This window comes from Centruroides sculpturatus, unplaced genomic scaffold (genome assembly GCF_000671375.1).
Source record: "Centruroides sculpturatus isolate CEXI.00-Female unplaced genomic scaffold, Cexi_2.0 scaffold1087, whole genome shotgun sequence".
NCBI classification, from domain to species: Eukaryota; Metazoa; Arthropoda; class Arachnida; order Scorpiones; family Buthidae; genus Centruroides; species Centruroides sculpturatus.
In genome coordinates this window covers 232,713-246,773 of record NW_019385731.1, presented here as the reverse complement: position 1 = coordinate 246,773, position 14,061 = coordinate 232,713, and the positions used below count along the sequence as shown (strand labels likewise).

Sequence of the window (14,061 nt, the reverse complement as noted above, 5' to 3'; positions counted from 1 at the left end):
TACTCTTTAATATTCGTATCTGATTCATTATTCATCGTAACGAATGTTTAAAAATGTATATAAGATGAATATAAATCGTGACTGAGCCAGATGTAATAAATCTGTACCGAGATTTATTGTTGCATGCTACTTGAAAATTAAACGGGGAAAACCATGCCAAATTATTTTTTTAACGGCTGGAAATTTGTTGCATTCCCTCGCCTAGAAAGAATAATCTTGGATTCCTTCCAAAATATGGTGGGAAAGTTCAGAGAGAAAGATATATATTTGATCAACAAGCTGAAATGTTTAATCCTTCCAAAAATACAATTATTTATACCTTCTTTAAATTAAATTGTAATATATTACATTATTATTATTATTATCATTATCTATACAAAATTTGATTGACTCATTATTTTTTAAAAAACAGGCATTTATATTAAAGCAGTTTAGCATTTTTGACTTATTTTGCTACTGTTAACAGTATTTCCTTTGCAATTCTATAAAATCTCCTCCAACGAAGAACGAAAACTGTAATCCAATGCTCACTTAGCTTTACAAATGTACAAGATAGAATATATGCAAAATTTAATAGTTAATTTAATCAGTAAGTCACTTGCGCTTTAAACAAAAGTGATCTATTGAAATGTCGTGTCTTCGCTGAAGGCGCCCGCTAGTCGGAATTCTTCTGGCGTCAGCAGGCAATACATGCGCTGGGGTGACGGACCGGAACACTGGGTCGGCCTGGACAGATTGGCCCTCAGAATGAATTCCCTGGCCGAAGGTTTGGGAAACTCCATGACTGTCGAGTGGTATTCGGACGAAGAGACCCCGCCCGAAGATGCTAGCGGTTTCTCGTCTATTATTAAGTGAGAATTCTGCAGATAAAAGAGAGGCACTCTTAGTTTACATTAAAATGAACTTTTATAGAATGCATCTGAGCAAAATACCCTTTGGGCTTCGGCAAAAAGTCGACGAATCTTATTTCCTATCAGGCCCTTGCTTCCCCCTGGAACCTCGACTTCTGAATATTCGACTAAATCCAAGCAAAATTTCTGCACGGTGTTTTCTGAGTTTTCATTCTCGGAATCCACTGTGCCCGAGCTCGTGGCCACGTCAATTCTGGATGTCTTTTTCTTGTCTTCTTCTTCACTACTGTTATCTTCACTACAAAATTTTGCATATAATGACTGTCCTTGTGAAATCTTTACTTCTGCTTCATATATCATACTTAAAATATCCTAAAATATATAAAACTGATTTAAATATTTATTCTTACTTAAACAATTTTAGGTTTATAAAAAGAATACAAAACCTTATACGATGGTTGAGGCATATGCATGACTTTCACTGTTCTATTAGCTATTTCTATTAATTTAGTTGCAAGTGAAGGGGGTCCAACTTCCACTAAAAATTGTATAATTAATAAATTTTATGCTTTGATATATTATTTTAATATTCTAATACTCACCACATTCTGCTAACTGAACCAATGTGCTATATATCAAAACAGGCATCAGATGATTAACCAAATCAACTGGTTTAATTGCTGCCAAATAATGGAGTATCTAAATTTACAAAATAACGATAAGTTGGTATGTTAGAAAATAAGAATTTAATTAAAATCAATAAGTAAGACCTTCTCGGCTTCTTTTGTGTCATCGAAGAGTCTTTTCTGGCGATGTGCGGGCACGGCGCGAGAACTCTCCCAAGCTTCTTGCCACATATTGCCAGGCAGCAGCATACGAGCACTCAGGTGACCTATCAGATGAAAACAATTAATGACTAGTCAAATGTACATTCATAAAAGATTTTAATAATTACTCTTAGTCACTGTTTTCCCTGTTTCTTCGTCTGTTATGGTCTCCTCAATTAGATCTCGGGGCGAATACCACTGGACAAAATCCTCTAGACATGCACCTGGATTTGCAGCCTAATTTAAAAATGGATTTTATTAATAATTAAATAAGTCTTAATTAATTCTAAATTATTTGTCTTGAATTTTTAAAATATTTATAACCTTAAATGCTTCCATATCTGACATCAGGCAAGCGCTTTGCATTCTTGCACGCAAAGCGGCACCTTCGGAATTAGTTCCCAACTGAACTAAGATTTCAGCATGCTCTTCCAACATGTCTTCTGTCATTGGTGAAGGTTCCTTTAATAACAAAAAGTCTATCAATATTATTACAAAAGTGTTTTTACTAATGATGACAATTATAACCACTTAACATGCACGAACCTGAGTAATGGGTATGAACAATGGGGCACCAGAATGTAATAAAGTTAGATTATTTAACTGCTTCAGCCGACCTTCCGGAACTTGTTTTTGCGTTTCTGAAGTTAAATTATTTGCTCAAAAATTTTCACAATAGAAAAATAATTGCAATAATTTTGAAAATTTGAAGTATTTACTGCTGTTGTCACTCGAATTTGCCTTTTCTTTGTCGTTATTTGATGCGTCGTTGCATTCAAAATATTCGTCGTCACCATCGCTTTCACTGTAAAATGACTGTGAACTCGGTTCTCTGCTTTCTGACGTTACGAGCGACAAACTATTTTGATTCAATTGATTCCATTCTCTCACTTTCTTGCGCTGAATACAACAATTTAACATCTGGAATGTATCAATTTGTAGTGTAATAAATGAATGGATAATCTTGAGAAGTTTTGAATTTTTTAAATTTCTAAATGATTACAAAGAACAGATGAAAAAATAAATATAGTAACTATTCAAAAATTATATATGGAATGATTGAAAAGTCTCTGTATGTAGGAAAATGGTTTATTTGAAGAACATGTTCTATATGAATACCATTACCTTGAATAATTGTGTCACACATGCTAACGATATTCTGACACAAGTTCATTATAAGTGGGAGAGATTATGTTGCATGGGAGGTTGTGTCCATTATAAATGGGGTTAATGCAAGTTCATTATATGGTAAATATTAACATATTTGGTATTACGCATACATGTGCATCTTTAATAATGTGCATAATATGCATGCATAATTCAATAATTTTATTGAATTACCAATTATTGAACATTTTTTAAATTATTTTCTGGACCAATCATACTTGTTTAATTTACATTTTTCAACTGTTTTTGTTAGAAAATCTGGCTTCTCTCAATGTAGACTTGGCTGAATCTATGACGTACATGATTGAAAACAAGGATCTTAGTCCCACAGAGAGGAAGGAGTAAAAAATAAATAATAAAAGTTAGACTATAATCAGACATAACCATTGATCCATTGTTGACAATTGAAGAAAACTCAATTTTGAAATCATTGCACAGCACTGTAAAGACCAACAGAACACGATGTGCATGCAACAGATTACTGAAGGCATATGTGAAGAGAGATAGTGTATGTTTGCGCGATACCTGCAGACACACCTACCATCAACAATTTTTGTTTGACTGTTTTTAATATAGTACAAATTGGAATATTTTTGGGTAGAAATAAACAAATTTGGATGTTCCTGGAAAAATTTTCCGATCGGAACAGTGTTCAATTTGGAACACTGTCCCGATTCAGTGATTTTGGTGCACTTAGGATCAAGGTGCTACCAAGTTTGATATTGTCAATAATATCAAACTTGGTGGTACCTACCACTCTGGGGACCCAGGATTGAATCCAGATGGGTCAGAAAACCCAGGAATTTTTTTTGGGGAGGGTTCATCCAGACAAGCAAGATTGAATGCATAATGGGCTTACAGAAAAGGCCTTCTTATTGCCCACAGGGCAGAAAGAGTATCTGCAGTTTAAATCACCCACTGGAGGTCTTGGAATGTGTCCTTTGCAGATAAGGGAGCTATTGTATAATCACAAATCAAATATTGGAACATCTTATTCAAAAAATAATATAATTTATGAAATACTTTAAATTGTAAACTAGCTAACCTGAAACTTCTGATGTAAGAGACAATGAGTCAAATTTGGCGAACCAGACTCTAAACTAAAATGAGAAAATTTAAATTCAGTTTTAAGTTTTTATTTCATTCAATATTTTAAAATGTATTTTGGAGACATATTTACCATGGTAGGGTGTAATTATTTTCCCAACGATGTCTCATCTCGACTAAAACTTCTTGCCAAAGATGAGCTACGGCTGCAATTCCTCCAAAGCAATAATTAACTTTACACAATGCTAGACTAAGTCGCCACGTTAAGCTTCCGGGAGGTGCTGCTTTGAATGATTTAAATGTTTCCTAATTAAATATAAATTTCATTAAAATTGCTTTTTTCTAAATTTATAAAAATTATTACAAATACAATAATTGCAAACCTCTAATTTTTCTAATTCTTTTCTTGTTCTAAATACTTCGGGAAGTGCGTTATCGTTTTCGAATTCAATGCTTTCCTACAGAAAATTTATTAAAAAATGTCAAAATTAATATAAACAAGTTTAAATATATAAAATTCTCCTACCTCTTTGCTTAGAGAAACTGAATCAGGAAATATATACTGCAAAATTTTTATTAAAACTTCATCACTTATGAGAGAGGATTCGCTTTGTTCTACCTGTACTTGATTTCTGGACTGATAAATGATATTTTGCAGACTGGGTATTGGAGCTGTCGGATTAGCTAATTTATCGAGAGCCTGACCGAAATTTGGATCTTCTACAAGAGATTTTTAATATTTTATAAATTTTAAAAATATTTTAATAATTTATAACAATTGGCCAGCTAAAATCTAACAAGGAATGTAAATACAGTATACAACAATACATGCAGACAATCAGTTTCTGTTTTTATAATGCTCCAGCATATTGAACTCGAGGGTCTAATTGTAACTACTATAATATCAATAATATCGAAGCTTCGGTATCAGATAGCAACAGGAATTAAGTTGCATATCAAACTGTACATAAGTGATTAAAACAATGGTCACACCTAGAGTTTTCCAACTGCAATGAGTGTGAGTTGCTGATGTCTTGTCACAGTCACATTGTTCATTGAAACATGTGACCTTATCATAAACTAACATCCACTTCGTCTGCTGATGTGAGACTCACAATGTAATCTGTTTACTTACTTAAATCATAACATAACTTCCTAACAACACCATTTTGGTGGATAACTGTCAACTTTTACACCTGGGAGCTAATCATTTGGTGAGTTCTCAGCAGCAAAAGTAATAGTTTTTCATAACCTTTCAACCTATTGTCTTAAATTCATTGGTTGAAGATAACAAGGAACTGAAAAATTGAGAGAGTCGTCACCTGTTCTTCAAGGAGTCTATCATCCCAAAATTCCTCCAACAATTAACTGTCAGTGCCCATCAGGATATCACCTACTCACCTTGGATATTGCAGAACATTGTGCCATACTTCTTGGATAAACTTTCTCAATGATCAACAACAAAAAGAGACACTCACCACTTTAACGACATCCAATTCAACTCTCGGACATCCTCTACTCCAGGTATTTATCACCTTGCAAACCACTGTAAACTCTCTCGAGAACTGTGAAAGGCTAATTTAAACCCATCTATTATATTCACTATCAACAAATTGTATGTCATGTATTGCCTTTCGTTTCCAATTAAACAGTTGTTACGTTAACCTAGTCTCTGTGTGAGTCACTTCTGGTGTGCTGTCTCTCACTCCATCCACCCGATCACATGACCTACATTACCATATTGACCTGACGGAGGTTACACTATCATCACCTTTTTTTCTTTAATGCAAAGGAATGTCGTTCTCAAATGTTGGTACTTTTTACTTAGTTCTTTAGCTACATTTAAAATAATATTGTTTTTACTAAACAAAAAACAATCAACATTTTATATCCAGAAATCTAAAAATCAATGGCGAGACTTTCACTTATTTCATGCCATGCCCGTACTCTCTTATCTTTTCTTTGATAAAATAAAGAATCAAAACTCCCACTGGTATTCGTGAGCCCGAATAAACTCAATCAATCTTGATTCTAAAGCTGTACCGGTTGGTATTCTTACTTTCTGCCATGATGATAACTATTTTCAAAGCTGCCGCCACATGACATGGCACAGAGGCGTTTGCTGATTGAATGTGCTTTTACAATTGGTGTGAGTAGAAGAAACTTTTAAGAGAGTAACATACAATGTATGAAGGTCATTCTAAAAGTAAAGAATGTTTGTTTCTCTAGATATTTTTATTTAAGATAATGAAACAAAACTTATTTTACAACACACATCAAGAGCCTGATCAAATATGATACCTTAGCTATTTTTATACACATTTGTCATAGCTTATCACCAGCTTTTCTATGCTTTCTGCACACTCAGTTACTGCCAAGTTCTTGAACCAGTCATTAATGGCCTCTTTCGGTTCATTGTTACTTCCATAGTGATTCCTGGCCAAAAAATCCTTCAATTTTGGGAAAAGATGGTAATCACTCGGAGCCAAGTCTGGGCTATAAGGAGGATGTTCAAAAACTTCCCACTTAAACTGCTGAAGCAAGTTCTTCGTCAACACAGTCGCATGTGCACGTGTGTTATCCTAAAGTAGCACAATGCCTCTGGACAACAATACCCGCTGTTTGTTTCAAACTGAAGCTTTATTCATCACATTACCATAAACCTTGGTTATTTCTCTGTAAATTTTGATAGGGCAGACTTTTTTTGCATTCAAAAAGTGTATTACACTATGAACCTCACACTTGGCGGGATCTTTAATTTTCTCACACATTTCAAAGTCACACTATAAACAGTAAACAATCGTTGCGGCTTGCTGTTAGCATCAGACTGGTGTGAAAAAATGGGAAGGTTCATGATGCGATGGTGGGGGTGGTGGGAGAACTGCATGGCTTGTCAGATCAAAATGTTCTTTTCTTTTAGAATGACCCTCGTATTTACACTTGATAAGGCATCGGATATGCCATATAAGCCCCTCGTTACCGAAACTTCAGTTTTATCGATAGTAGTTAAAACTAGACCTCTGATTAGACCTAGGTTTAATTTCTGCCCATTGAAAGTGAATGATGATAACACAAGTTAATTACAGTAGAGCATTGATTATCCGAATCAATTGGGGACTGGGGTTGTTCGGAAAATCGATTATGTATGAAAAAATACATTATTAATATAGTATATTAGTACTTTGTATATACCATGTTTAAATTTTTCTCCATTGTGTGTCACTTCGTGTTGAATTTTCATCAATGTTAAACCTAACAAAAATTTTTATAATAATAATCGTGGCTATTGTAGCATTAAAAATTATTTTTTACTTTTGTACAAACAAAATAAATATATTGAAAAATATAAAAACAAAAAAATTACACTTTACAAGTTAATCTAGTATCAAAAACGTTCGATTCAGCACAACACAGTCCCCGACTGGAATGCTTTCGGTTGATCGACATTTGGCCAATCGACGCTCTACTATAATATGAAAAAGAAATAAAAATAAAGCTTTAACTTGAAACTGAACTGAAAATCTCACAACAACAGAATAATTTCTGAATATTCAAATGTGTTAAGTATAGAGAGGAAATTTGATAACTTATTTACAGAATGCAAACATTAATTCAATATGAATTATACTCAGAAATATAAATTAATTGTAGGAAAAAAAATTAATAATCTACGAGAAAATTTGTTTCATATTCAAATAAAATATGACAGAATCATATTTTTGAATTAAAAAAATATATATCACTTTTTTCTTGCAGAAATGTAAGATTTGTTCAATATCACAATGGGATTTAAATGGACTTTTGTTCAAAAAAGAGATTCAAATTGAGGTGTTTGAGAAAATTAGACTTTGGGAGGCATCTTTGGAGAACAAGTTGGTAGGAGTGGTCATTTTTACTAAACAAAAATACCACTACCAAAAATCCAACAAAAGAAAAACATTTAACCAGTCATTGCTTTTGTTGTTCATTATATTTATATGCAAAGCAGAAGGACAAGAAGTTGAGGTAGCAACTTGTTGCTGTGGGGACCCAACAAATCCCAACAGGTTGAAAAACTCCAGAATTTTTCAGGGGTGGTCCATCCAGATCTGTTGGGCGCATTCTCTTGCCATTCAGCTATACCATTGTCAGTCTGGCCAAACTCATTTTTGGCATGCTAAAAAAAGTGCCACTTAGTGCCCACAGGGCAGAAAGATTTAAAAAATTATTGTGTGAAGTGGCAAATCTGTAAATTTGTGAGAACTGTAAATAAGTTGCTAAAATAAACTTTGTTTTGCCGTTCCATACGAGTAAATTTGTATAAAGTATAAAGTAACCAGAAGATAAAGAATTCAACTGGAAGAACATCAGAACCTAACTGTTGTCAAGTGATTTATTTATGATTTAGAAAACGGACACTAACTTATTGGAAACGTCTATATTCACTACATATAAATTTTATTTATTTAATTTTTGATCTGAAGAAGAGAGCAAAAATGCAATATATAAATTCTAATACAATATATTTATGAGCTGCATTTTTTTTATATATTTGAAGAGGTGGAGGGAAAAAAGGTGGAGATCAATGATCTAGGAAACTTCTGGACGATGGCCAAGAGGTTGATGACAATATACGTGGGCAGTCAAATGTTCTTGGAATTGTGGGGTAGCACTGTAGTGGTAGGAATATAAAAATGCTTACCTAATCACCTTCAAAGTAGGATCTATCACTACCTTGACCTGTCAATCCTGTCATTTTTTGAAGCATGGAAGGATTTTTTTGGAATATTCAGGAGTTTGGTCATTATATTTCATTTCATGTCCTCCATGATTGCAAAACACATCCTCTTGAGACTCATTTTCAGCCTGGAAGTGTTAGTAGTCATTTCTATGTGCTAGTTTTGCACAGGTTATAAGATGAAGTTTGGAAAAATGGCACAACAAGTGGCAAAGAGGGTGGCCTCTGCATTGAGACAATGCACCAAGCTTGCTTGTTGTGCAGCAATTCCTTGCTGACAATAACTTCTCGTTGTTGCCCAACTGCCATACTCACCGAATCTTGCTCCAACCTTCGGCTATTCTTCATGCTGAAAATGGGCCTCAAGGGGATGCATTTTGCAACCATTGAGGACATGAAATTAAATGAAACCAAAAATATAATGATTATAAATTTAAGATGGTGTAAGCAACACAGGCACGTACTGTACCTAAAACCAACAGAAATTAACTCAAAAATACTTTTACTAATGTTTTTGTCTGTTTGTAATAGACATCCTCAGGTATGATACATATAATGCAGAATTAAAAAAACAAATTAAATTCAAATATAAATTTTTGAATAAATTACAAATTCAGTTTAAAATTATTTTTCGAAAAAATTGTTAAATTTAAAATACAAATACCAATTTTAAAGTTTCATTTATGGAAGTACTGTATATGTTTGTGTAGTATAATGAGAATTATATATATACATACATATATGCATTGGAACTATCCCAAGTGTAAGACAAAAAAAAAAAAACATGCCAGACTGTGGATAGCAGGGGTTTTATAAAATTAATCCCTACTCTCTTGTTAAGTGTCTTGTAGATAAATAATTTTGAACTAAATTTGTAATTTATTTGAAAAATCATATTCAATTTCAATCTGTTCGCTTAGCTCTGCATTATATCTATCGTACCTGAGGAATGTCTATTACAAACAGATGAAAACATTGGTAAAAGTATTATTTTGAGTTAATTTGTGCTGGTTTTACATGTCTGTGTTTACGTAAGACATTCCAGTTTTGGAGTGGAATTGTGTAAAGCAACTCCATTTTAATCAATTTCTTCAATTAAAAGCAACTTAAAATGGAATAAAGAATAATTAAACTCTCTACTTATGGCTCTTAGAATATCTTCCAGGTATTCTGCCAAGGGAGAATACGTTCTGGAAGGACTTTCAATGGGGAGCTGGCATCCATTTAGGTGTTTAGACAATGAAGAAAACTTGGAAAACTTCACATGGCCAGCTCATACCAACTTGGCCACTTATGAGCCAATTCTAATCGACTTTTCAAAAGTTTATATGCTTTGAACTAGTTCAAATGTTGATGATAAAACGTATCAGTGAAGACAAGCTACACAAGCTGGATAAGAATGTTTCAAGGATAGGTTGGAGACCTGTGGTATAAACTACAGTAATACCTTGGTTTCTGTTGACTTTGGTTATTGTCGATTTTGGTTTTTGTCAATTTTTTTCATGAAAAATTTGTCTTGATTTTCGTCAGCATGCCCATGTGATCTTGCTGCTAATTTTGCAAAAACAAGGGGTGACCCATGCATTTTCCTGCTCAATGTGGCATTGTTTCTTGTTGTGTGAGCATTATCCTGTGTGTCTAGCCAAATAATTCCATTGCTTTCCTTTCCTTTTAGCTCCAACTTGGAACAAAAGAAAGTTTCCAGAGCCAGTAGTCCTTCAAAGAAGGCCGGGAACTTGATTGAGTTGAAGGAAATCATTGAAAAATATGAGAGCGGCATTAAGATTGCTGAAATCAACCATATATACTGTACAGGAAGTTGCCATCCACATAATTTCCATTGTGGCAAAAAAAGGAAGCAATAAAGGAGGCTAACGTAGTGAAAGGTGTGAATGTGCTAACAAAACATAGATTGCAAACAGCTGAAGATGTTGAACAGTTATTATTAATTTGGATCAATCAAAAACACTTAGATGGCAATTCTGTTTCAGAGGCCATCATATTAGTCTTTTATATTCATTTTATATTCATTTCTTATTGTTTTTAGTATTAAACACTATATTTATTCTCTATAAAATGTGTTTTTGATATGTATTTTAGGGTGTCTAGAATGAATTAATTGGATGTACATTGATTTATATGAAAATAATTGCCTGGTTTTCATTGGTTTCAGATTTCGCTGATTGTTTTTAGATGAATTATCGATGAAAACTGAGGTATCACTGTATTTGACCACTATTCCTTTCAATTGTCGATTTTCCAAACAATCTTGTTTAATCACTAATAAAAACTTCACTATAAGTAGTAACAATTATTTAATCATACAAAAATCAGATTTAATTGCAAGACTTGTACATAAATACTGTATATCAGAAAGTCTGCAAATATAATAACTTAATGATCTAGCTTTATAGACTATAGTATAAGTTTAAATTAATTATTAAATTGAATTCATGAATTAGTTGTAATCCAATTAACTGATTTTAATTATTATTATTGTAATTAACTGAACTGCATTATTTATAATGTAATCAATGCATTAATGATAGTAATGTAATTAACTGATTTCAGCAATTATTATATTATAAAAACTAACGTTTTAAACTAAACTTCATTATCTTTTGCAATGCAAGAGTTATTAATTTAGCTGACCAATCCTGTAAGAAAAAAAAAAAAAAAACAAAATTACCGTCTTCGTCCAATGTTGATATTTTTCCGATAATTTGTCCGAGCGGTTCGTTTTGTTGAGAAAGCGAAAAAAATTCCTTTAAGTAATCATCTAGAAAACGTTAAAAATCTTTTAAATTTTAACATAAAAGTCAGAAATAAATCTGAAATTACAGATTCGGCTTTTCATTAAAATTAATAATAATTTATATAAAATACTCACCCATTAAACAAGCTGGATTTTCTGTCATTCTAACCCGAACTGACCATTTTGGTGCACGAAGTGGATCGAGATCTCTAAATAAAGTGAAATGATCAAACACTCTTGTAATCTCAGATATGACAAAATAACAATAGAAGAAACTTACGAGTGAACATCATTATCAACTACCACATCTGCGGAACAATGCATCCAAGTTACAGACAATTGAAGCTCTCTAAATATATAATTTAAGATGCATTTGATTGATTGATTAATCAGAAGTACAGGGTCTTTCAAAATGAATGTTATCATTTTAAATTATTTGTAAGTATAAGCTAATTATTATTCAAGAAGTATCTGATGTACACCAATTGATTGTCAGAGTTTCTTCTATTGTCTGCATTTAAACGTCTTGTCATCTATTATCTCTAAAAAGCACCATAAACAAAAATGGTGAAGCATAGAGAAGGTATGAGTTCTGTAGTTTGCAAAGTCAGAATTGCTTGTTGTTGTGAGACATAAGTAATCTGTTGCATGATGAACATGCCGCAAAGCATCTTCATTGTATGACAAATCTAGAATTGTGGCTCTATGGGAGGAGTGACAACAGATTTGTTGTAGGAGAAAAGGAAGAAGTTGAGTAGTTATCAGAGGTGTGCTATGCAATAAAAGGTGCATACATTGAGAAACTGTAATGGAGAAATGCAAAACTTGGATGGTTTTCCAACATTTTAATGTGCATTATGACATTCTCGGATAATAATTAACATAATTACAATAATTTAAAATGATAGCATTCTTTTGAAAGACCTTTTATTAAGAATAATCTATTACTTACATAATAGGATCTTCTGTAGCTCCGAAAGGAAGTTTTCCTAAATCTGAAGGCATTAAATCTTCTCCAAAATCATTTATATCTATATAATCAAATATATTTTAGTTATTTTATTTTGTTAAAATACCTTGATCAAAATGTAAAAAATATTCGGTACCACACGAGTCTGATTTATGCAGGTTTCACTGTACACATCAGATAATTTCATATATTGTATTTATTCTAATAAACACCGCAGCTGCAAGATGAAAAATGTTATATACAGTGCACTCTTAATACTAAACACACTGTCTATTGGAGGAAGATAGTGCTTATTTTAAACTGAAAAGATGCACGGTCTGTTCGGTCATTATTCTTACCTTATATTGAAATAAAGTATGGGTGTATCAAATGTTAAATTTTGATTGAATACAGCGAAGAAAGTCACTTGATTTATTCCATTAATACTCATCCTTGAATAATAATTGACCAAATTCCTAAAGAATAGTAATAATAGCTGCCTTCTAATAGTAAGTGCTCTCTAACAGTACAATTTCAGTTAAATTACAGTGCCTTAAAAGTATACGGTCGGCCCTCTGTATGCACAGGTTCTGTATCTGTAAATTCATCCGATTGCAGATCAAAACTATTAAAAAATTAATAACAACTGCAGAATGTTCCAAGAAGCAAGTTATATTTTGAATACTGTATTCTGTATTATTCTTTTCTGTGTATTTATCTTCTGGACCATTGAACAAAATGTAATCTGTAAGTGTCAAAAGAAAGAAAATGTTGTTTCCAACATATAATAGACAGTTAGGCCTATGGTAATTGCATCTGTACAGAATATGTATAGATTTATTTTATTATTATTGCCTGAACAATACTGTATAACAACTAGTTATATAAAATTTACATTGTGTTAAGTATTACAAGTATCTAGAAATTGTTTAAAGTATACAGAAAAACATGTTTAGGTTATACATAAACACTATGGCATTTGATATAAGGAACTTGAGCATCCATGGGTGAATCCCAAAACCATCTCCCATAGATACTGAGGAACAATTGTAATTTAAAAGATATTTTAATTGTGAGAATCTAGGGCCAATACTTTTGCCTAAATTGATGTAAAATTTAATAATTTAACAAAAAACCATTTTTTAGTCATGAGTCATGGTGGACTTTCTTTTAATTTGGAAGGAAGTTCCTGCGGAAAGATGTTAACTTTGATACCAGTTCAACAAGGAGGATCCTTGTTGCTTCTTTCCTCAGTGACTGAAATTGTCCCCAATAATTGGACAATTAAAATGAAATAAATAAGGCTGAACACAAACCATCCAGAGCTGGAGAACCAGACTTGTGGAGAAGAAAGTTTGTGTCTGGAACAAAGGAGTTTCCCACCAAAATGCAAGGAACCGCAGCCAGCTCCCGCCAAAGACTTCGAAGAATATTTGAAAAAAATGAGGTATTATGTTGACTTAATTAATTGTAAACTCTCTCTATCTCATTTGTTAGATGCTAAGGCAGTTGGATAATTAAATAACTTGTTTGAGTTATATAAGTTGCAGAAGTAGAATTTAGTCTAATAGTAGAATTTAAGCAAAATATGTAACTTTCATGTAGATTTTTGTTAATAAATTTGTTGTTGTAGTCTAACAACAACAGTCTAGTTTTATGGTCTAACTCCACTGTTGTTCACATGAATACTCTCCTATAAAATCAGGAAGTTAAATACACAACAGAGAAAGCATTTTGTGTGTTCTGCA

The 14,061-nt window shown here is 32.7% G+C and overlaps 1 protein-coding gene across 1 annotated transcript in view; it reads right to left on the bottom strand.

Moving 5' to 3' along the window:
- Window positions 1-269: 269 nt before the first annotated feature.
- Window positions 270-14,061, bottom strand: part of LOC111641617 (rab3 GTPase-activating protein catalytic subunit-like) — a 39,324-nt gene continuing 25,532 nt past the window's right edge. Inside the window, exons 9-25 of the mRNA XM_023387819.1 lie at window positions 12,317-12,395; window positions 11,645-11,713; window positions 11,500-11,573; window positions 11,299-11,388; window positions 4,419-4,612; window positions 4,276-4,350; window positions 4,026-4,198; window positions 3,891-3,945; window positions 2,398-2,599; window positions 2,225-2,319; window positions 2,003-2,140; window positions 1,807-1,915; window positions 1,622-1,743; window positions 1,454-1,550; window positions 1,298-1,389; window positions 933-1,223; window positions 270-860 (exon numbers count right to left, since the gene is read on the bottom strand). Of these exons, the coding sequence (XP_023243587.1) occupies window positions 621-860; window positions 933-1,223; window positions 1,298-1,389; window positions 1,454-1,550; window positions 1,622-1,743; window positions 1,807-1,915; window positions 2,003-2,140; window positions 2,225-2,319; window positions 2,398-2,599; window positions 3,891-3,945; window positions 4,026-4,198; window positions 4,276-4,350; window positions 4,419-4,612; window positions 11,299-11,388; window positions 11,500-11,573; window positions 11,645-11,713; window positions 12,317-12,395 (2,195 nt within the window). The 3' untranslated portion in view covers window positions 270-620. The remainder of the gene's footprint in view (window positions 861-932; window positions 1,224-1,297; window positions 1,390-1,453; window positions 1,551-1,621; window positions 1,744-1,806; window positions 1,916-2,002; window positions 2,141-2,224; window positions 2,320-2,397; window positions 2,600-3,890; window positions 3,946-4,025; window positions 4,199-4,275; window positions 4,351-4,418; window positions 4,613-11,298; window positions 11,389-11,499; window positions 11,574-11,644; window positions 11,714-12,316; window positions 12,396-14,061) is intronic.